At 61.0% G+C, this 23,676-nt stretch overlaps 1 protein-coding gene across 1 annotated transcript in view; it reads right to left on the bottom strand.

Moving 5' to 3' along the window:
- ERBB3 (erb-b2 receptor tyrosine kinase 3) overlaps window positions 1-23,457 on the bottom strand; it is a 37,938-nt gene extending 14,481 nt beyond the window's left edge. The window contains exons 1-10 of the mRNA XM_038378199.2: window positions 23,188-23,457; window positions 9,193-9,344; window positions 6,670-6,856; window positions 3,894-4,019; window positions 2,623-2,688; window positions 2,017-2,135; window positions 1,637-1,778; window positions 1,045-1,158; window positions 709-829; window positions 169-242 (exon numbers count right to left, since the gene is read on the bottom strand). Coding sequence (XP_038234127.1) covers window positions 169-242; window positions 709-829; window positions 1,045-1,158; window positions 1,637-1,778; window positions 2,017-2,135; window positions 2,623-2,688; window positions 3,894-4,019; window positions 6,670-6,856; window positions 9,193-9,344; window positions 23,188-23,269 — 1,183 coding nt within the window. The 5' untranslated portion in view covers window positions 23,270-23,457. The remainder of the gene's footprint in view (window positions 1-168; window positions 243-708; window positions 830-1,044; window positions 1,159-1,636; window positions 1,779-2,016; window positions 2,136-2,622; window positions 2,689-3,893; window positions 4,020-6,669; window positions 6,857-9,192; window positions 9,345-23,187) is intronic.
- Window positions 23,458-23,676: the final 219 nt, after the last annotated feature.

Raw genomic sequence — 23,676 nt, 5'->3', positions numbered from 1 at the left:
ATGAAGCCCCCTCTTGGCTGCCAGGGTCACGGAGTTGATATACAGACACCCAGGGCTTCAGCACAGGCCATCGGGCTGGGTCCCTGCTCCCCCACCATTCGGTCCCCCCCCCCCCAACCCCTGCTCCCCCACCTGTTCAGTCCCCCCCAGCCCCTGCCCGCTCCTCACCCGTGATCTCCCGCACCGTCCGGAAGACATTCAGCTTCTCCGGATCCAGGGCCGAGATGTTGCACCAGGGGTCCCTGCAATGGGCGGGGGGGGGGGAGGAACAAGACCCAGATACCTTCAGAACCGCTGGCCTGATCGGCTGGAGGGTACCGCTCTCCCCTGCCTCTCTGGGCTGGGCGCTAGGGGGCGCTGTGCTGCAGGGATCAGGGATGGGGGGCCAGCAGGGGGCGCTCTCCCCTGGCTCTATGTGCTGGCCCCAGGGCCGCAGCGAGGGGTTAGGGGGCACCGTCTCTCACACGAGACATGAAACCGAAGCCGCACCCTCCTGGGGCCGTTAAAAATCCCCCCCTGCCCTTTGACCTGGCCAGATCCCCCCTCCCGAATCTCTGCTCTTCCAAGGGGTACAAGTTCCCCCCGCCCTGTCGCCCGGCCGCAGCATTGCTGCGCTGGGTGAGCGGTGCCGTGCAGCTGTTAATCACGGCTGTGCCCCACCCCAGAGGGGAGCACATCGCAGTGCCGGGCAGAGGGGCTCAGACTCACCCGTTCAGCCCCGTGATGAGGAAGTCCAGGTTGCCCAGGATCTTGGTGCAATTGACGAACCTGTCGATGTTGCTCGAATCGACAGTCTGGTATTTGTTCCCGACGCCCGTCCCCTCGCAGGCTGGAAGGCAGGAGGGGAGAGGGAATGAGCCACTCGACACACCCGCACCCCACACCCAGGGCAGGGCACCATGGAAGTGCCAGGGTGGGCAAACCAGTTTGTCTGGCCTATGCCACAGGTCCAGTGAGTTATGAGCAGGGGGGCTGGGAGCCAGGACTCCTGGGTTCCACCAACATGATCCCCTGGCTGGACGGCTGCCCCGCACCCCTCCATACCTTTAGGGCAGAGTCCAGGGCACGGCTCACACATCTTCAGGCCGTTCTTCTCCACCTCCATCTTGTCCTTCGGACAGGCCCGCACACAGGAGCTCTGATCCACCACAAAGTTATCTGCAGGCAGGGGGAGCGGGTGAGGTGAGACCTGACGAGCGGGAAGGGAGGGAAGGGCTGAACGCCTAGTGGTTGGAGCGGGAGTGGTCTGGGAACCTGGACTCCTGGGTTCTGTTCCCAGCTCTGCCAGGCTGGTTGTTGTACCCTCAAGGCACGCCACACCCGGCTGGCTCTGTGCCTCAGTTTCCCCACAGGGCTATAATAACTCTGCTCTTTGCAAAGCTCTTTGCCACCCTTGGATGGGGGGGGGCACATGCCGGGAAGGACGATTCCCCAGTGACTTCCCCTCCCCAGAAGGGTGGGTGTGGGGCACAGAGCAGGGGCACAAGAGCGCCGTGCAAGGGGATCTCACAACAGGGCTAGGCCTAGTTACCCCTCCCCCCAGCAAAGGGTCTCATGGGGGGTAGGATGGCTGGGAACAACTCCCCCCCACAGGAGAGGTCAAGGCGTCCGCGGGAGCCCCCCAGCCCTGGCTCACGTGGGCAGCTGGTGACGCAGATGCCCCCGTACTGGTACTTGGTGTCAGGGTTGGGCTCCAGCTGGAAGGTGAGTTTGTTGTAGATCAGCGGCTGCGGGCAGAGCGGGACGCAGGCCCCACTGTCGTTGAAGTGGCGGCAGGCCTGAGGGGGGGGGAGAGTGTCAGGGACCCCGGCCCAGCCCATGGGGACAGACACAGAGACACCCCGCTTCCCCTGGCCTGGTATAGACAGACAGACATCCCCCCTGCCCCAGCACAGACAGCCCCCCTCCCCCAGCATAGAGAGACACCCCCCAGTACAGACATCCAGCCCCCCTCCCCCAGCATACACAGACACCCAGCCCCCCTCCCCCAGCACAGCCCCCCCGCAGGGGACGTACGAAGCATTCAGTCTGGCGGGGGCCGGTGCAGCCCCCCGCACACTCGTCATGGCAGCACTCGCTGGGGCTGTGCCCGAAGCAGCGCCCGTTGCACTGGGGGGCGCAGATGGTCTTGGTCACTGAGGGGGGAGCAGAGGAGATGGGTGAGGGGGGCGGTGGCCTGAGCCCTCTCCGAGCCCACCCCCGCTCCGGCCCCATGACCTCACCCCCCGACCCCCAGCAGCCCGATGAACGGTGCCGGATCCAGGCCCCCTCCCTGCCCCCCCCGACCCAGAGGGACCCCTCAAGTGGGAAGAGGGAGCCCTGTGTCCATGGCCTACCCAGCCCTCGGCCCATCCAGGGGGATTCAAACCCACCTCCCCCAAGCCCGGGATACCTGCCCCCTCCCCGGCCCTGCTGCTACCTCCGCCCGGCCCCCTGGCTGGTCCCCATGCCCCCTCCCCAGCCCCGTTGCTACCCCCGCCCGGCCCCCCGACTAGATCCGCAGAGCCAGCCCCTGGCCTACAACTTTCTGGTCTCTCTTTGCGAGGCAGAGACCCCTCTTTGGCTCCCAGCCCTGCCAGCTGCCCGCCTCCCATGCTGGGCAGGCTCCAAGCCGGTACCCACATTTCTGGCAGTCCTCTGGGTTCGGGCCCCAGCAGTGTCTGTCACAGCTCTCATGGCAGGGGGCACCTGGCAAGAGAGAAATGCCCAGCATCAGAGAGGGGCAGAGGGGACGGGGTCTTGCTCCGATGCCCTCATGTGGGGCAGGCCAGGTGGACAGAGCAGGGCGCCGGCTGGGATGGCAGATGCCAAAACCTAGCCCCTTGCATGGGCAAGGTCGCAGCACGGGACAGGAAAGTCAGCCCAGGGCTCGGACCACCCCCAGTCTCAGCTTGCTAACGAGCACTAGGTCGCCCCGCAGTCACCGCCTGCTTCATTGGGGAGCTGCTCCCCGCAGAGGCAGGCTGGAACCCTAGAGGGGGGTGGGGCTGGGAGCCAGGACTCCTGGGTTCTATCCCTGGCTCTGGGAGGGGAGTGGGGTCTAGTGGATAGAGCAGGGGGGCCAGGACTCCTGGGTTCTATCCCTGGCTCTGGGAGGGGAGTGGGGTCTAGTGGTTAGAGCAGCATCCTCGATTCTTCATTCTGGCAGGCTGGGCTGGACCAGCTCTTCCCTGCAGCTGGGAGCCCTGCCAGGCCCTGTTTGCCTTGGGAAGGAGTTTTGGACACTGGCCGTGAGGGCTAATATTTGCAAAGGTAGGGCTGGGTGAGGTGTCACAGGGGGGAACTGAATGCATCCAGAGGTGGAGCAGGATCCTGACTCTGCCTCCCTGTTGTTTTGTGATTCTGGCAGGCCCCATCTCAGACCAGGCGGCCCCATTGTGCCAGGTGCTGCACAAAGGGAGCAGGGGACAGTCCTTTCCCCCAAGATTCCAGGGTGGAAAGGAAAACTGAGGCACAGGGGGTCAAATGACTTGCCCAGGGTCACCCAGCAGGTCAGTAGCGGAGTTGCAAATAGAACCCACCACTCCTGAGCCCCTGCCCAGCCCCTGTTAATTGACCACATCTGTGCCCATGAAGGGACCTGCCTGGCCCCGGCCCCAGTGGCCCCTGCCTGCATCCTGCAGAAACCATCCTGCAAATCTGTTCCAGGGTAGCCCCCAGGAAAAGCACCTAGAGCCCACGGGGATGAGAGAGAGAGGAGGGGAGATGGGGAGCCAAGCAGGCACGGGGGGGGGGGGCTCTTGGCAGGAGACAGAGCACGCGGAGGGCGATTCGGGACCAGATCCTTGGGCTTAAGATTCCTGGAGCAAGGGGAGCCAGGGTCCGGGGGCTGCCACTGGTAGGCCAGAGGCAGTGGGGGCCGTGGCTGGGACCACCTCCCTCAAGACACTCACAATTCCTGCCATTTTGCCGAACCACTGGGTCGATCAGCTGGTCCCGGATGATGTCCCTCCACTCGATAGTGTCCACGTGGCACAACTGCTCGTTCCTCTCGATGTCGACCCCGCCCGCCAGGATCTCTGCAGGGCAAGGACCCTCTGGGACCAGGCTCTGCCCTGGGGCAGTGCCCCCTGCTGAGCCGTGGCCCTGACCTCCCCCACGCTGGGACTTAGGGAGCGCCCAGAAGCCAGGTGGTAGATTTTGGGGGGTGGGAGTAGAGAAAGGGAGGGGGCTGCCACAGAGCAGGGGGCTCATGTCCCCGTGGCAGGGGAGGGACAGAGCCGGAATTGGGGGTTGTCTGGGGCCAGGCACACAGAGCCCCACTCACACCCCGGGTCCTGGCACCCCGTTAGCAGAGGGCTACATGTGGCCGTTCCACTGCCCCTCACAGGAGAGGCCAGCATCCCCCACCCAAGGGGCAGTTTCCGGCTCCAGGAGGCAATTCCTGGCCGGCTCCACCCAGCCCGGGTTGTTTTGGCAGCCGGAGTCGGGACGGGTGGGGACGGCAGCCCCAGCGTAGGGGCGGGGCAGGCCGGGCGCTTGCCATGGGGTGGTGAGGGTGCCGTCTCGGGCGGAACGGCTGGAGCACTCCGAACGCAAACAGCCTGGCACAGCCAGCGGGTCAGGCCGGGCACCAGGGGACGGGAATGCCCCGCCGGGACCTGCCCCAGCCTGCACACGGCTCCCCTTCCTGGCACCTGTGCATGGGGCCGCGGCAGGCACCCCGGGGAGTTGAACATCCACTCCCCTCCCAGGCACCCGTGAGCCCCCCATGGGCTGGCAGGGTGCCTGGCTGCTGATTTTAACTCCTCTCCAGTATCCCAGGGGGCTTTGCAAAGTACACCCAAGGCATGGGGCTGACCACGGGTCCGAGAGGGGTCAGGGCTGTGTGCGGACCCACGGCTGAGTTTTGCAGCTCAGAGGAGGGCTCATTCCCTTCCCCCCCCACCCCGGAGTGCAGCCACCTCTGGGTGGGATGACATCTAACAGCGCTGCTACCCGACAGCCCAGGACAGAAAGCGAGGAGAAATCCAGCGAATAGCCAGACGCGCAGGGGGGTTCGGCGTGGAGCCAGGGAGAGGGGGCAGCAGGCCAGCGCTCAGAACACTGGCTAGGGGATCTCCCACCATCACCTCTGTCCTGTCTCACCTGAAAGGCAACCCAGCAGCCGCTAGCCCCCTCCTGAGCCCCCAACCCCACAGCACTGCCTAGCCCCATCCTGGGCCCTGACTCCAAGGGGGCAGAGCCCCCAACTGATCCCGCTCCCTGCTAAACAGCGCCCCCTAGCGCTGATTCACCGTCCACCCCCCCTCCGGGTTTTCCTCCCAGCCCCGGCCCAGCCTGACCCTGTTTCTTCCCACAGCCAAGGCGGATTTGACCTTGGAGCAGCCTCTGCCCAAACTGTTCACCTGCTTCCATCCCATCAGCAGGCTGGGAAACGCTCGTAAACCTGCCTAGGAGCCGATAAGGGGATTGATTACCCGTCCCGCCATCCCATTGGCCAGGAGCGCCCATAAAGCGCCCGTCGGCCCCTGGACTTTCACCCCACCAGTCCGCCTGGAGGGCACAGGTCAGAGGCATGTTCTCGGAGGGCTCAGGGGCTGGGGGCAGGGCACAGAGCGCGGCAAGGGGAGGTCACTGGCTCACACTCAGCTCCACGATGCTGGGGACCCCCCGTCCCGGCAGTTTACAACTGGTACCCCACGGCCCCCGTCTTGGCGCCCAGGCCAAGCACCATGAACGGGGCACTGAGACTGAATGCCCCGCTGGTGAACCCCTCTGAGAAAGGCCCCCCCAAAAGAATGATGCTCCACTCCCATGTCCCTCCCAAAGCAGAGCCTTGACCCCCAAAATCAGAGACGGGCCAGAGACACCAAGGAACGACACTAGGGACTTGGCTGTTGCTATTATGTGGAAGGCGCCCAGACACCCTGGTGATGGGCAGCAGCCTAACCCTAGTATAGGTAAGTGGGGGCTGGTGTGCGTGAGCTGCTGGCCCTGCAGATAAATACGTGACCTCAGCCTTGGGGGGCATCATCCCAGCACTGAGCTCACCCCAGAGCAGGTCTGACCCGAGGGGCAGCCCTGGGTGCTCAGGTTGTTTGGGATCCCCTGGTGCTTTGGGTAAGAGCAGGGGTATCAGCCTGGCCAAAGTCCAACACGGGGGATGCATTCACCTACCCGACATCCCCCCTGCAACCTCTGGGGCGGCTTGCATCTTCCTCCAGAGCAATTGGTCCTGGCCACTGCCTGGAGACGGGGACGCCGGACAAGGCAGCCCACTGCTCTGATCCCCCCGCAGCTCCCACCAGCCACCCCAGAAGTGGCTACATTTTGTCAACATGGGGGGAAAGCTCTGCGGGGCATTGCCAGGGCGGGATGCGTCACCTGGAGCCTGCAATGGATTCTCCTCCTCCCCTCTGCAAATCTGAACAGTGGCCAAGGATGAGCTCACCGTGTTTATGCGGAAAGTAGGTGCATCCAACACCATACCCGCTCCCGCCCCCTGCCAGCGTGTCCTTGCCCTGCCCTGGGGTGCCAGCTCGAGAGAGGCTGGGGCAGCTCCACAGGCATCGCTGCCAGCCAGGGGCGGGCTAGCGTCAGACGCGGCTTGCACAACGTTATCCGTTCACTAGGCAGTGGGCTGAGAACTGCCCAACTCCCCTCAGGCGCAGCCACGGCGGGCGGCAGGAGAGCCCCAGGCCAGCCCTGCGGGGCCAGCTGACTCACCTGTGAGCTGGTTGAATCCCACCTGGCGGAGGGCATGCGAGCCATTGGTGTGGTAGTTCAGCAGCACGAAGAGGGCATATTTGTCCTCATAGAGCTGGGTCCCCCGGATGACGCGCAGGTTCCCCAGGGGCAGGTACGTGAAGACGTTCATGGCGATGAGGACGTAGCCCGTTACTTCCCGGATGGTCTGGAGAGCAGCAGAAGAAAGCGCTGTCAGCCCCCACCGCGCCCAGACTTTCCAAGCTCCCTCACCTAGCGTCAGCACGGCCAGGGCCTTCCAAACGCAGCATGCCCCTGCCCAGCCCCGGGACGCCAGGATGGACGGAGCGCAGGAGCCTCGGTGTAGTTACAGAGCAGGGAGAGAGTCCCCTGCACGCACATGGGGGGGACACGGGGACGCACGCACACAGGGGATGCGCGCACATGGGGGCACACGGGGACGCACGCACACGGGGGATGCACGCACACGGGGGGACACGGGGATGCACGCACACAGGGATGCATGCACACGGGGGCACACGCCTCTGGCCATATTTGTGTAACCTGCAATGCCCCCCTTCACACCGCAGCCAGCCCTGGTCAGTTTCCCTCTTCAGTTCTCCTGAGCTACCAGCCAGGAAAGAGACTCTCTGGGCCTGCCAGCTTAAGGCCTTGTCCCCACCCGGGGGGTGTTGGGGCCGGCACCAAATTCTTATGAATTGCTGTGACTGATCTGAATGAATGTGGCAAGCATGAGTCTGGTACGGCTTGGTAGGTCTGAACTTGCGAGAGGATTCTGGGAGCCGGATTCTCTTAGCATTAGATCAACGAGGAGAACAATGACTGGAAGTGCTGAAACTGCATTGGAATTAATGGTTGATAATGGCTCGATCAGCCTGTATGGTTTCAACATCGAACTTTGGAATATCTCAGTAGCGGACCAGCTCACAAAGTAAAGAAAACGTAATATCATGCGACCAGTGGGCTTGGCGCAAGCTAACGTGGGTCAAAACGGCCACTGTGGATGGTATCATGCTGAAAGCTGAAGTGAATGATTGATGGGAGAGAAAACGTGGATTGAGCTTTGGCTGGTGTCTGTTCTACAGCCCCCCCCCTTTTCAAAATATTAATTGAAAAACCTAATAATACATGCCCACAAGGCATAGTTCTGGAGTTATGTGGCTCCTTTGAGAACAAAAAGGTATAAATGCGAAGCAAAGTAAATTAGTGAAGTTAGTTCCCCAATTAGCATGTGAAGGCATTATAAGACAGAGGGCTCGGGGCAACTTCAAGGGCCGTTGGCGGGATTCTAGAACCAAAGGGCTCAGGGTGACCAGACTCTGCTTCAGGGGACCCTTGACAGACCAAGTACCTGCGAGGGGGAAGAAGAGAAAAAAAGTAAAGTCTCCTTCTAGGACTGGTAGCTTGGCCTGCTTTGTTTGCCACTCAGGGTATTGTGTAAGGCCAACATAGCTACTGAGAGTTTATGCTTGAGAAGCTGAGGCGTAGGGGAAAGATGTGTGCTGTGTAACCTTAACGGCTTGCGTGATTCTTCCCCATATAAATGACGGTGCATTAAGCATATTGGGCTCCGAATTCTCACTGGTACCAGTAGCATTTGCCCAGCTGTGGGCCATGAAAGATCTGATTCAACAGGATCAGCAGACAAGGCCCAGAGGCTCCAAGAATTCACCTGTTTTCCTGTTCTGGGGCCCAGCTCTGTGGGTTGAGGGGGGTTTCAATACAAGGGGAGGGAGATGAAGTGTTTAGGGGCTGGCGGGTGTCCCAGAAGCTCCGGGTCTCTGCCCTCCAAACCTGGCTGATGCTGGCACCGCCCCCTCCACCCTGCGCCCCCAGGAGCAGCGGTCAAACTGCCAGGGTCTTGGAAGTCCTTAAGTTCACGCCCGTGTGATCCCCATGCCCAGGCAACAGCCTGCACCTGAGAGAATTTGCACATATATCCCTGCTTGCACACACGTGTGTCCGGACATTTTCACTTGCCCCGTGCTCTTCCAATCCCACGGTGCGCAGGCAGCCCCAACCCAGCCTGATTGTTCCCAGGGCAGTTTGGAGTCCGACCCCCCCCGGCTCCCACCAGCAAGGACTAGCTCCAGGCTGCCAGGGGGCTGCGGCACAACTGTGCTAAGCCAGATTCACCAAGGCAGCGACCCCAGAGGCATGTCTGCGTCCCCAAGCTGCAGGAGAGCACAAGAGAACGGGCTGGAGCCCAGCTCTGCCTTTTATGCCACTGCACCCCACGCTGACGCTCCCTGGCCCTGGAGCTCCCAGATCCCCCGCCCTCCCTCCGGGCCCCCTGCACGGTGCAACACGAGTGGGGGGGGCGGCACACCTGCTCCCACCCGGTCCCATGCTGCCAGCCGGGCATGTCAGAGCAGGTCACCAGCTGGCAAGGGAAAGCAGGCTGGGTGAGTAAAGATTCCCACCTGGCAGGCAGACGGGATGGGAGGGAGGAGAGAGCAAAGCACCCTTTCATCCACAGCACCCCCTCCTCCATTGTCAGGTGGCACAGCCCCCCACCCTCACCTGCAGGAAAGACAGGTTCTGGTTGTGGTCGATCAGCACAATCTCCAGGTTGCCCATGACGATCTCGCAGTTGTTGTACATCTTGTACAGCGTCTGGTACTGGTGCTGAGCATCGCCCGTCACGCTCAGCCCATTCAGGGTCCCTGCACACACTGCAATGAGAAAAGCGCAGGCATGAGAGCCACCGAAGGGTTAATCGCACACTTGCCCCCCCCCCGGTCACAACCCGCCTGCTGGGCCGCTCCTGGCAGGACGCTGCCTGGCAGCTCACTAGGGGGGAAACACTGTTGCAACGGCCATTCTCTTCAGCACCAGGCCTGGCTGCTCAATCTTGAGCCAGGACAGAAAGCAGCCGCTGGGTAGTGCTGGCTGGGCTGCTCTTGCCCCCTCCATTTCGCTGGGTGCCCCCAACCCTCCTTCCCTGGCTGCCTTCCAGCTGATACTCCCAGCCAGGCCCTTTCTGGGCCCTTGCCAACCACCCAGGGACCCAGCTCCACCCTCTTGCAGGTAAACAAATGACAAGTCATTCCCCTCCCTCTCACAGCACCATAAAAGCTCCATTGTGACACCAGCCGGGGGAGGCAGCGCTTGGGATGTGGCCAGGGGGCAGCCGATGCCAGCAGGCGGCGGGGGGTAGGGGGCACCTCAGCCAAGCAGGTGATGGACCTGATCCTGCCTGCCGTGGGGCCAAGGCCCATGTGCTGCCTCCCAGGACGGCTCCAGTGCTCCCGGCCCTGTGCCATGCCATCTGCTCCCGGCCTCTGCCACCCACCATCCATCCGGGCACTGCTCAGGCGGACGGAGCACGGGGGAGGGCACCAGTCTTGGCACCCAGGACACCTGGGTTCAGTTGCCAGGGCGGCCACAGACAGGGAGCGCGTCCTTGGGCGCCTCTCTGGGCCCGACCTCCCCTGCTGTGCGGTGGGCTCGAACGCAGGCCCCTCACCCCTGGGTCCCGGCTGCACAGGGGCGAGATCGGCGCCTCCCAAATCCCGTGAGGTTTCCCCATCCCCCGGCGGGTGCCGAACCGGCCTGGGCGCTTCTTGTGCAAGGGAGCAAACAAACAACCCGCTCCGTGCGCCCCCAGGGCTGGGCGCTGCCGGCCGGCGTCACGCAGCACGAGCAGCCCTGGCTGGGGGCACCCGGCTGGAGTCAGAGACACCCCAGAGCCCGGCTGCGGCCTCCAGCCCAGGCCTGGGCACCGGGTTCTGTTCCCAGCATGGACAAGGCAGGCAGGCCAGTGGTTAGAGCCAGAGCTGGGAGCCGTGTCCAGCTCTTGGGGGGGACAGAATCGAAGGGAAGCCCAGGCACCCCCATTCCCTCTGTTTTATTGTAGGTTCATTACAACCCCCCACAACCCCCTGCCCCTCTTCCTCTCTCCTCCCCTCCCCTGCAAGCCCCTGCCCCTCACCCCCCACTCCCTGCCCTCCCCATCACCCCTCCTCCCCACCCCATCTCCTGCCCCCCTTTCTCTCTCCACCCCACTCCCATCATTGCCCCCCAACCCCCTCAGCCTCCCCCCGCCCAGCTGAACTTTCCATCATCTCTGACAGTCCCTGCAAAGGTCAGATGCCACCTCCCCCCCCCCAAGTGCAGAAGAATCAGCCCTTTGGGCTGGGGACCGGGCGGCCCTGCCAGCTCCAGGGAGGGGGCGGGGGACACACAGGGGCTCCATTGTGCCCGGCCCGGCAGGATGCAGCCGCCTTGCAGATTTGGGGCGTATCTGCTCCCCAGGCTCCGAGGGGCCCTTTGTGCAGCCAAGGGAAAGGGGGGGGGAAGGGCCCCAGGCATGTTCTGCCCTTACAATAGGGGGATTATCCGTGGGGAGGGGAGCACCGCCCACCAGGAACAGCTCCAGCCATCAGCTCCTGGGGGGGCTGCCCCCTTACATCCGATTCCCATAGCCCCCAAGCCCCCTGAGGGGGGTGATCCCTGCCCCCTTTGCCCCTCCCAGGGAGATGATCCCTGCCCCCACTTTGGTTTACACTGATGCCCCTGCTCCTCCCCACTCCCCAGAGATTCCTGCCCCTGCACCTGGCGGGGGGAGTCAGGAGAAATCCCCCCCATAGGGCATGTGGCCAGCCACTGGGGGCAGATCCTGCCAAACCTTTTGTGCTTCTGCTGCCCCCCCAGCGCAACCCCACCACAAAGCACCACCAAAGCTCCACAGCACCCCAAATAGCCCCCTAAACCCCACCCTAGAACCCTCCAGACAGCCCCCCCAATCCCATTCCTGGCAAATGCCCCCTACACTCCAAGCACCACCCCCAACAGCCCCCCACTATTCCACACCCCTGCTCACTCCCCTTTATCCCCACAGGCCGGAGCAGTGCCTGCCAGCTCAGCAAATGGGGGGGCTACAAGAGCCCCTGCCCCCCCGCCAGGTCCAGTGGCATTCGGAGCCAGGCTCAGGCAAGGAGCAGCTCCCCCCATCACCCCCCACCCCAGCCCAGGTCCAGACAGGAGGCTCCAGGCCAGGATACAGGCCCATCAGCCAGACAGCACCCGACCCTTCCTGCCCGATAAAGGCTGGGGGAGTCGTTCGGGGGACGCTCCTGGCTTCCCCAGCCAGACCAGGCCAGGCCAGCTCCCCCCCCCCCCCCCCGAGTCCTTCCTGCTGGCCCAGGCGGCCCCGTCCAAGGCCGGTACCAAGGGGCCAGACGAGACTCAGGCAGCCTGTGTTAAATAGGGTCTTTGTCTCCGGGCTGAGATAAGGGCCCCCCTTCCTGGCCCCCCCAGCCGCCAGGAGAGGCGTGCTTCAGCACAGAGGGTTGGCACCAGAGGAGGTGGATAGACCGGGACCTCCCCAGGGGGCTGGGGGGAGACAGGGGTGGAGCAGATGCCCCGGTGATGCCTGTGGCTCAGGAGGAGCATCCAGGCACAGCCCCCCACTCCTGCTCTTGGCCCCCCATATGTCCCCTGCCCCCTTGTCACAGGTGTGAGCAGCTTGGGGAATGGGGCACGGAGCCTTTCCCATCTAGGGGGCACCAGCTCCCATCTAGCCCCAGGGTGGGGGGCTGACTGGCTCACGGGGGCAGGGAATGGGGCACGGGGCCTTTCCCTTCTGGGGGGCATCAGCTCCCATCCGGCCCAGGGATCTGGCTTGGTTGGGGGGAGGCAGGGAACGGGACCTTTTGTTGCTGTGGGGTGGGAGTCAGGTGCAGATGGGGCAGGAAGAGCAAGAGCCCCAGCTGCTGCCCCCTCCCCCCGCATGGCTGGTGTTTTAACCCTTTGCTCTCTGCTGCCCTGAGGGGCTCCAGGATTTTTTTAGCCCTTTGCTGGATTCCCCCCCGGCTGTTCTGTCTCCCCCAATAGCACCCCCCCTCACCCCAGACTCACCGGGCAGGGGAGACGCCAGACAAATGCAAGCCCCACTCCCCCACGGAGGGGCCCAGGGGAAGAAAGCGCCTTTAACTCGGTTCTGATGACCCCAGCTTGGAGCTGGGGGGCGGACAGGGGCCCACCCCCCAATGGGAGTGGGGGATGGGCAGTGGTGACTGACAGGCAGCAGCAACCCCCCACCCCAGGCAGCTGGGCGCGGCCACAGGAGCTATTTTGGTGGGAGTTTAAAAAAAGATTCCCAGCTGCGTTCCAGGCGGGGGGCCCGTGGGGCCTGGCCCCTGGGTGGGGGAGGGAGCCCCGGCCCGTGAGCCAGACCTGGGGACACTGCGGGGAGCTGCCAGCCCCAGACAGAGAGACCCCCCCCAGGGACAGACAGACAGGCCTTGCCTTGCAGGTTCAGTCCCCCAGGGCCTGGGCACCCCACTGCCCCCCATTAAAGGGGTCTCCTGTGTCTAGCACACACTGCAGCTCCTCAACCAGGCAGTGGGGTAAGGAAGGGTCCCGTTACCTGCCCCCCCCAGGATCCATCAAACCTCTGACCCCTCCCCCGCCCCCCCAGCTTTCCTTCAAGTGCAGCCCCCTGGCCACCCCTCAATCCTGGGCTGGGCCACGCCTCGCCTCGCTCCCAGCCCCACACCACTCCGAGGGGGCAGGCAAGGGGGGCCTGACACACACACAGTGTCCTCCCCCCATGATGCAGAGTGAATGGAGGGATCTGGAAACCTGCGGGAGGCCATTCAGGGGAGGCCAGAAACGTTCCCTCCCCATCCCATGGAAATGGGGTGGGGTGGGCCAGCTCCAGCACAGGCAGCCTGCAGGACACCAGCCACAGAGAGAGCCTGGTGGGGGCGGGGAGCCAGGACTCCTGGATTCTGTCCCCAGCTCTGGGAGGGCAGTGGGGTCGAATGGTTAGATCAGGGAGGCTGAGCGCCAGGACTCCTGGGTTCTGTCCCCAGTTCTGCTGCAGATTCACCGCTTGGCCTCACTTTATCCGTTCCCTGGAATCCACAAACCAACCCACCCCCCAATCTCCACTTTAAACTGCTCCAAGCAGCTGCCACCGTCTCCCCGCCAGCCCCGAAAGGCCCAAGGATAACAGAGGCTGAGACCCCATCACCCATCTGGGCCCCCCCGAGCCCAGCCAGTCGGGCCCCAACAATCCACAGAACCGCAGTGTTGTTTGACTCAGCCCTGGAAAGTAGCTCCCCCCACGACCCCAGCCCTGGGCTCCCCCCAACTCTACCAATGCCCCTCACTCCTGACCTGCAGCCCTCCCCCAACCCCACCCCCACCCTATTTCAGCTTTTGCCCTCCCGCGAGCAGAGATGGAGACTCGAGCTGAATGTTTGTGATTTGACGATATAGAGAAAACCTGCCCGCCCGGAGCCCACTAGGGCACCCACACAAAGTCCATTGGCCATGCGGGTTCAGGTGCTCCAGTCAGGCTGGGTGCTCCGGTGCACATAGATCGGGGGCTCTGGCAGCTGTTTTCAGTCTAACCCAGCTCCGGGCCCGATCCAGCGGACAGATCAGGGTCCGGGGAGCTTGGCTCAGCCCCAGAGACGCTGCTCCTGGGGACTGGGAACAGATGTGCTTTCACTAGAAATAAAAGCGAGAGCCAGCGAAGCTGCTAAATCATTAACTGGACACACAAAGGGACGGAGTCTCCTTCACGTACCCAGCCAGGCCCCCGGCCCTGGGCTGCAGGGACTCCTTGAGCTGCATCCCCAGGCAGAGTCATCAACCCTACTAGGGGGAGAGTAACCCCCTGTTCCCTCAAGAGCCCCCAAACCCTGGGTAGGCACACGGGGGTCTGGACATCCCCAAGTGCCCGGCGGCTCCCACTGCTTTTCCTGCAGAGGCTGAACACCCCGGAAACTTCCAGCCCTGAGCCTACTGACTGTCGCCACTCCCACAATCCTGAGGGGGAAACTGAGGTGCAGCAGGGTGCAGGGACTCGCCAAAGGGCTTGTGTGTCAGGTCAGCAGCAGCGCTAGGAAAAGAACCCAGGCGTCCTGACTCCCAGCCCCTCTGCTTTAACCCCCTAGACCCCAGAGTTGCAAAAGGAGCCAGGAGTCTGAGTCCCCAAGGCCCTTTTTCCCCTGGCCACTGGACAACGGCCCACAAGGAAAAGCGCCAACCTCCCTGCTCAGGTCTCAGCAGGACAAGGAACTAGCAAGAAGGGAAAAGCAAAGGCCGGGGAGCAGCCCAGGCAGGGTGAGAGGAGTTATTTTTAACACATCAGTGTCCCTTGAACGTTTTTACAAAGCGTGAGCTGCAGCTTTCCGTCCGTCCATCGTCCCGGGGGTGTCCTGGGCCCTGAATGGCTGAGGGGGGATTAGAGCTGGGGTGGGGGGAGGGTCTATCGAAGCAAACTGTCCCGCATCCCCGTTTCTGGCCCAGGCAGTGCAACTCCCCGCAGAGGACTCCGGGGTGGGAAGCCTGCGGGGGCACCCAGGTCACTTCCATGGTGTGTCGCACGACATGAAATTGACGCCTCCCTTCTGGCCCGTGGGCGGGAGCTGAGGTGGCAGCCAAGCACTGGGGATCAAACCGGGCAGGGTGGAGAAGACAGCAGGCGAGGAGACCTGGGGCAGGACATCCAGAGTCAGGATTCAGGCCATTGGCATGCGAATGGCTCGGAGAGGGTTCCCGGTGGGAAGCGGAGGATGGCAGCGAAGGGGGGGCTGATGCCTTTGATTGACAGGCAGCTGGGTTCACACAGGGTGGGGCTGACAGCAAAATTCCTGCAGCTGGGGCCTGATCCAGGACTCCCCTTGCACCCAACGGGTCTGCAGCCGAGGACAGGATCCCCCAAGGCCCCTCCAGCACAGGGCGAGCTCAGGCCATGGGCACTTCCTTGGTTTCTTTCCTTTGATGGGACAGGTGAGTTCTCCAGCCTGGCAGGTGCAGGTGAGCCAGGGAGGGGCTAACGGGAGAGAAACCGTGCCCTTGGCTTCTCCGCTCTTGGGGCTGGGGCCTGACTCCTGTTGTCTGGGCAGCGCCAGGCCTTACGGGACACACATAACAATCAACATGGCAGGGACTTAACGTCTCCTTGCGAGCTGCACATGCTGGGAATGCACCGAGCCCAGACCCACCGGCAGCTGAAGCCTGCAGCCAATGCCCAGAGAGCCCCAGATCAGCTGGGTGTGCAGGGGGCTTGCAGGGAGCCACAGGGTGAGCACGGAGGGAAGAAGAAGTGAGGCTGGATACTAGGTGTGGGGAATTGTGTCTGATGGGGGCAGTGGGCTCCATGGAACAAGGACCACCATGACCCACCGGACAGTAGTCAAGGGATTGTGCAGACGAGGGACTGTGAGCCCCTGGCATTTTCACCACCAGGTTGTACAGATGCCCTTGAGCTGGGTGGGCAGCTCCTGCTACTGCCCCCACAGAGCCCCCTCTGGTGAGTGTGTGTGTGGGGGAGTATCAGGAAGAAGTTGTGGGAGGGAGGGGGCAGCCAGCAAAGACTTCCACTAAGAGGGGAAACTGAGGCAGAGCAGGGGAACATAACTGGCAGAGAGGCAGTAGCAGAGGTGGAAATAGAATCTAAGAGTCCTGGCTCTCAGCCCCCCCGCTCTACCCACTAGATTCCACTCCTCTCCCAGAGCCAGGGTTGGAACCCAGGAGTCCTGACTCCCAGTCCCCCCTTCTCTAACCACTAGATCCCTCTCCCCTTCCAGAGCCAGGAAGAGAACCCAGGAGTCCTGGTCCCGCAGCCAGCAGTGGTGCTGTTACAGGGGGTTGGGGCTGAGTTGCCGACAGCCCCGGGCAGCCAGGCAGGGGGTCCCGACCCTGTGCCCCCTCCAGTTCCATGGCTGTCATGGCTACACAATGGGGCGCCTTTATCCGCTCACCCCGCCTGGGCGTGGGGCTGGCTTTTCATTCCCAGGCTCTGGCCCATTAGGGGCTTTTGAAAAAAATCTTGCTTGTCAGAGCAGCTACCAGCCAGGAACAAAAGAGCTACAGAGGGAAACACCATGTCCTGGCCCCAGATAAAGCCCGGGTGCTCGGCGGGAGGGGATGGGGGGAGCTCCCGGCCTGGGCTCTGAATCGCACGCAGGAGCTGCAGAAGCTGAACGAAAACCAGACAAAGGCGAGGAAAAAAGAGAGAGATCGGGAGCTAGGCCTGGCTCTGCGACCCAGCTGAGCCCGAACACCCACACAGCCCGACACACCCACCGCACAGCCAGATAGTTGCCTGACAAACTCAACACACGTGAGATCCAGATCGGACAAATCCCCTGCGGCACCTGACTGAGGTTCTGCCCCTGTCCCACAGAACAGGGCCCCCACTCCATCTCCTGCTTCCTTCGTCCCTGGGCAGGAGCCCTGGGCTCATTACCGCCACTCTCCTGCCTCAGTTTCCTATGTGTGAAACTGTTTCCTGCCTGCCTTGCCTATGCCAACTGGAAGCTCCTTGGGGCAGGGACCATCTCACGCTATGGGTCTGGCAGCGCCCGGCAGGTTGGGGTACCAATCTCAGCTGGATCCCCTAGGCCCTACTTTAACACCCATAATAAATTATAAATCATTTCCTGGTGCATATGGGACATTTACAGAACAGAGTCAGGCTGGGTCTTAGCCACCTTTGAAATCCACCTGGAGAGGATCTGCGGGGAGAGAACCCACACGCACCCAGGGTATTTGCCCTGCAATCTCTGGGCACCTGTCTTGCTGTTTTCCTTGCTGGGCTTCAAAACAACGACTGGGCGTTCACTTCTTTCCAGGAGAGCTTTTGGACTCTGCCTCTAAACTGAAAGGCGAGACTGGAGGGGTTGAGTCATAAAGGACCCACTAAAGAACTCAAGGTGGCATAAGGAAAGCCAGGCAACTGGCCAGGTGCCAGGAGACCTACTGCTAGGGATGGTTAACGGCAGAGCCTGAAGAATATTAACCTCACGGTGCTACAGAGAACGACCTTGCCCTGCAGCAGATCCACCCCCCTATGCAATCAGCCACAGCCGTTGCTCTGTAACTGTACAGACACCGCCCAGACAGTCAGACCCCCAGAGGACCCATGGTGCTGGGCCCTGGACAGACACTGGGCAGAGAGCTGGAGGAACTGGCCCTGGGTCCATACGGAGACTGTGCCCGCTGGAAATAGGGAAGAGTCAACATGGCTTTTGTCAAGGGAAATCATACCTCACCAATCTACTAGAATTCTTTGTGGGGGTCAACAAGCATGTGGACAAGGGGGATCCAGGGGATATAGCGTGCTTAGATTTTCAGAAAGCCTTTGACAAGGGCCCTCACCCAAGGCTCTTAAGAAGAGTAAGCAGTCATGGGATAAGAGGGAAGGTTCTCTCATGGATCAGTAACTGGTTAAAACATGGTTCTCAAAGCCAGTCCACCTCTTGGTCAGGGAAAGCCTCTGGCAGGCTGGACCGGTTTGTTTACTTGCTGCGTCCGCAGGTTCGGCCGATTGCAGCTCCCACCGGCCGTGGTTCGCCGCTCCAGGCCAATGGGGGCTTCGGGAAGCGGCGGGGGCCAAGGGACGAGTTGGCTGCCCTTCCTGCAGCCCCCATTGGCCTGGAGCAGCGAACCGCAGCCAGTGGGAGGTAAACGATTGGCCGAACCTGCGGATGTGGCAGATAAACAAACCGGTCCAGCCTGCCAGGGGCTTTCCCTGAACAAGCAGCGGACCAGCTTTGAGAACCACTTGGTTAAAAGACAGGAAAGAAAGGGTAGGAATAAATGGTCAGTTTTCAGAATGGAAAGAGGTAAATAGTGGTGTCCCCCAGGGGTCTGCTCTGGGCCCAGCCCTATTCAACATATTCATAAATGATCTGGAAAAAGGGATAGACAGCGAAGTGGCAACATTTGCAGCTGATACAAAACTATTCAAGATAGTTAAGTCCCACGCAGACTGCGAAGAGCTACAAAAGGATCCCACAAAACTGGATGACGGGGCAACAAACTGGCAGATGAAATTCAATGTTGATAAATGCAAAGTGATGCACATTGGAAAACATCATCCCAGCTATGCACGTAAAATGCTGGGGTCTAAATTAGCTGTCACCACTCAGGAAGGAGATCTTGGAGTCAGTGTGGAGAGTTCTCTGAAAACATCCACTCCGTGCGCAGCGGACATCAGAAAAGTGAACAGAATATTGGGAACCATTCGGAAAGGGACAGATAATAAGACAGGAAATAGCCTATTGCCTCTATATAAATCCATGGGACGCCCACACCTGGAATACTGCGTGCAGATGTGGTTGACCAGCTCAAAAGAGATATATTGGAATTGGAAAAGGTTCAGAAAAAGGCAACAAAAGGGGTGTGGAACGGCTGCCGGATGAGGAGAGATTAATAAGACTGGGACTTTTCAGCTTGGAAAAAAGACGGCTAAAGGGAGATATGACTGAGGGCTATAAAATCATGACGAGCGTGGAGAAAGTAGATAAGGACGTGTTATTTACTCCTTCTCGTAACACAAGAACTAAGGGTCACCAAATGAAATGAACAGGCAGCAGGTTTAAAACAAACACAAGGAAATATTTCTTCACACAATGCACAGTCAACCTGTGGAACTCCTTGCCAGAGGATGTTGTGAAGTCCAAGACTATAACAGGGTTCAAAAAAGAACTAAATAAATTCAATGGCTATTAGCCGGGATGGGCAGGGATGGTGACCCTAGCCTCTGTTTGCCAGAAGCTGGGAATGGGGATGGATCACTTGATGAGTCCCTCTTCTGTTCATTTCCTCTGGGGCTCCTGGCACTGGCCACTGCTGGCAGACAGGACACTGGGCTAGATGGACCTTTGGTCTGACCCAGTCTGGCCGTTCTTATGTTCCAAGTCTCCGGAGTCCCAGCCCGGCACTTTAACCATGAACCATCTTTCCTCTCTGTTTCCAGCTCGGTCATGCCACTTATTCCATCCACTATGTGCTTGGAGCAGCTCTAGGAAACAGCCCGTCCTCACGTCATCCATGGCCACTGCTCCAGCAGCTCCCCAGGGCTCAGTCCCAAAATAAAGCAAGGGGCTGCAAGAGCGTGAGGAATGCGGCAAGAGCCAAGCTCCAAAGGCATTTTTAAAGGGACACTGTCAAGGCTGGGAGGCCTAAAATTAGAGCAGCCAGCTGTGACTGGGAGCACAGGTGCCTCTGTGCCCGGACATCCCCCACCCCCAGACGCAGCTCCCTCCTCTGAGCTGGGAGGAGAGTGACATTGACAAGGGTCTGGTGCCTCTTGGCCCCTCCTGGCGTCAGGATCCAGCATCTTGGCAAGAATGGGGCAGGTGGGGAACGTCAGAGGGAGGAACTTGGGATTGCAGGGAAAGCAAGGGCCTTGGGCTGGTTTCCTTGCACAGCAGCCGTGGGGGAAGTTCTGAGTGGAAAAAATGTCCTTGCAAGTGGGTTTAGTGCTAGGTGTTAGAGATGGAAACGGTCTATTTCAGCATCCAGTCCCATCCCCCCCCAGGGCAGACCGGCCTACCCTCCCCGCCCCGCCCCAGTGAGTAGAGATCAGACCCGATACTAGAGGGACATGACAAATCAGCCCAGCCCAAGGGCCAGGAAGAAGCAAGGGAACCAACAGTGTCTGTTTGTCACAAAATTGCAGGAGCCAATTGCCGAGGAATCAGATTCTCACGCTTGTCTTTTCACAAGTGGCGCTCACACTTGGGGGTGACAGACACGCTCTGGCCCGTTTGCACACGCAAGTTGCATCAAGCCACAGGAAAGGCCAGACTTCCCAAGGAGCTAGGAAAAACCCGGCCCGAAGGATCGCCCGGGAATGCACCTACAGCAGATTGGTTACAAAACAAGAGCAAAGGTCTCTGCAAATCCAGAAAACACAAATAACCTTGACACTGTCACTCAGTGCTCAGGAAAATCCCTTGTAAAGAGCTGCCACCGTATGCTGCCCTCATCTTCCCGAGTTCCTCCAGGACTCCTGGGTCCCAGCCACTGACGGTTCGCTCAGGTAATGTTCCCCAGTAAAATTTCAGATCTCCTCCCGGAAAGCACTTCCTCATAGATCCTTCCACTGAAGCACCAGCCCCTGCTTATGCATGGGGTAAACTGAGGCAGAGAGAGGCACTGACTAGCCTAAAGCGACAGCCAGACCTGGGAGTAGAACCCAGGAGTCCTGACTTCCAGCTCTAATCACTAGGCCCCATGCCCCACCCAGAGCTGGCCCTGGAAACCAAGAGCCCTAATTGCAACCACCTTGGCTGTGTGATGACTCAGCCACACACTCATAGAAAAAGCGAGCCGGCTCTCCAGGGGTTACATCACGAAGTGAAATGTTGCTTTCACCACCACCCCCAATTTGGAGACACTCCCCTACCCCTGCCTGGGCGGACCAGCCCCTGCGATAACACCCCTTGGGTGCACGGTTGTTTTCAGGTTGCTTTGCACTGCTCCCCTCCCCTGGATTGCGCTGAGACCTGCACGATCCGCGAGCACTAAAAACCAGTCATGGGAGCTTCTGCAGAAGTGATTCAGTTCAGAACAATCCAGCCAACCTTGGGCATGCAAATCTGCTGTGGGCGCAGAGCGAGGCTGGGGCACTGCACAGCAAGGGAAGCATCTTCCTCGCCCTGACACCTCAGTGTAAATTGAGAGGTGCACAGTAGAGCAGCTCTGGGCCAGGCAAGATCAGAACCAGGCCGGCGGAGTTTAAACAGGGACCATTTGGACCAAATGCTCTGCATGGCACAGGGTAGGGAATCCCACCCAGGGGCTCTTCCTTAGTTATCTGCTTTTTTTCTCTCCAGACTTGATAAACAGGGAACCAACTGCAGGGACTGCTAATGTCCCGCCAAACTGGTTCCAAGCAACCAGCACAGAGCCCAAACCGGCACCCCTGTGGGGGTCATTAGCAGGCAGGGCTGATGAGAACAATTCTAATAATCCCCAAAATATTTTGTCCTGGTGTCTCCAGCCAAGGATCTGGATCCACTTAAACAGGAAGTAATCAGCCCCGCAAGAAAGGAATCAGTGCTCCTTCCCCATCATGTGGGGAAACTGAGGCACGGAGAATGGGGAAGTGATTTGCCCACCCAATCAATCCCCCTCCATAGCAGGGTTTCAGGCACTGGTGGCCCCTGGGTTTCTCCTGTTTTCTGGCCAAGGCGTACAACAGTTTAGCCTCATGAGGACGGTCGGTGCTTAAAGTCACTGGGTTGAGTGCAGGCGTGTGTGGGCGACGCCTCATGGCTGGTGCTTGTCAGGAGTTTGGCGAGATGGGGACCCCGATGTGCAGCTCATCACATTCAAGATTTCAAAGTGCTGTGAGAGCGACGGCTGAAAGGTGCCTGTGGCGTCCCTCCTGGTCTGACGCCCCGAGCAGCCTGCTGCACAGCTGGGAATAAACCCATTTTCTTGAGCCTGAGACCCGTTCATGGCTTCATTTGCTTTGTCCCTGATTTCACCAGGCCCGGCCCAAGGAATGGTTTCAAAGGGTCCAGTCGAGAAAGCGAGTGGCTTTCCCGCCCCACACCCACCAAACAAACACAGCAGGTGCCCAGGGAGTGGATGGGTTGGCCTGGCTCCAGGAAACGCCGGCCGTTGAACTAACACCTTTAATTCCAAGTTCCTGAACTTGCCAAAGCCTGTTAGTCAAGTGTGCTCAGGAGACGAGGCCCCGCAGAGAGGCCTAGAACTTGTAACGCAAGATACCGGAGTCCTGCTCTTGGCCCACTCTGCCCGGCCTTATCCTCAGGCATCTCGCTTCCCGCCACCCAGACACATTCCCACTCGACATTTTGAGACAGGAAACCCTGCACCATTTGCTTTCCTGCCCGGCCGATTTCTCGTTTATTTCTCTTGGTAAAACCCATGGGCGCTGGAGCCTTTGTCGCTGGGGGGGGAGGGGGATCCTCTGGGCCCTGATCCTGAGACGGGGCCCTGCCAGCACGGACGTGACTGTCGGCTCGCCCCCAGACACATCCGCTGCCTTGCCACGCTTCAAACAAATCAATCATTGCAAAACGACCAAGAGCCCCTGGAGCAGCAGAGGGTGGAGGGTCCCAAGCCAAAGGGCGACAAGTCTCTTCCAAAGCCACAAACAGGTGAAGGGGGCTACAGTCTGAGCCCACCCTGCCCCAGCCCCGCCCAGGGATTTACGCACCTAACTCCCACGGGATGAGGCACCTGAATGCTTTGGGGAGTCCGGGCCCTGAGCCTGCAATGGGCAGAGGACAAGGCAGGGCAGGGGCTAGAACCGTGCAAAGGCAGCTGATCACCAGCCCCAAGGGGAGCAAGGCCCAGCAGGTCCCCCCCTCCCGGGACTCCCTGATCCACTAGGCTGCAACCTCCAGCCCCTGACCTCTGCAAAGCACTTGCCGACAATGAGCTAATGAACCTCAGTTTACCAAGGGGGAGAACTCCAGCTCCCCTTCCCCCCACCCCGTAACCCCTGAGGTGGATCCAACCCACTCGGGAGCTTCCCCCCGCCCGCCCTGTGGCTTTAAGACCCACCTGCCTCCGCTCCCCAGCCCAGGCAAACAACCCAGCGCGGGGGGGGGGGCAGGTTCTGCCGCTCGGCAGAGCAGGTTCAGGGGCGCCTCAATCCGAAACCATCCCCCCTCCCTCCCTCCCTCGGCAGAGCCAGTGACACCCCAAGGTGCAAACAACCCCCGCCCCGGGCGCTCAGCAGACTCCGGCTCGGGTCCGCCGGGGTTCGCTCGTGCCTTTACTTACCTGCCTGGCCGGCAGCGAGCTCCGGGCGGCAGAGCAGAAAAAGGAGCCCGAGGAAACATCCCGGGGGGCGGCCACTCCACATTGTGCCGGGCGGGCTAGGACATGCTGGCTCGGGCCACCTGCTCCCCGCTGGGGCCGGGCAGGGCCCCCGGCTGGTGGATCCGCTTCGGCCGCCCAGCTCCCGGGTCGCCCCCCGGGGTAACCGCTTTGATCCGCGTCCGGGACACCCGCCGCTCCCGGAGTCACTCCACAACACACTTCATTCAGGAGTAGCTGCACCGGCCGCCCATTGGCTGGGGCTGGCAGCCAATCAGAAACGGCCCAGCTGAGGTTGGGGCACAACTGGGGCTGCGGGTCTGAGCCCCTCGGGCCCCACCCCCCCGGCGAGCCCACTGTTGCCCCCAGCTCAGGATTGGGCCATTCCCTGATGGTTGGTCGTCCCAGCACCCGGGCAGGGCCCCGCTATGCCAGGCACTGCCCAGCGGGTCT

Source organism: Dermochelys coriacea, chromosome 20 (genome assembly GCF_009764565.3).
Source record: "Dermochelys coriacea isolate rDerCor1 chromosome 20, rDerCor1.pri.v4, whole genome shotgun sequence".
Lineage (NCBI taxonomy): Eukaryota > Metazoa > Chordata > Testudines > Dermochelyidae > Dermochelys > Dermochelys coriacea.
Note: the sequence above shows the minus strand (reverse complement) of the source record. Positions and strands in the feature narration are given on the sequence as shown.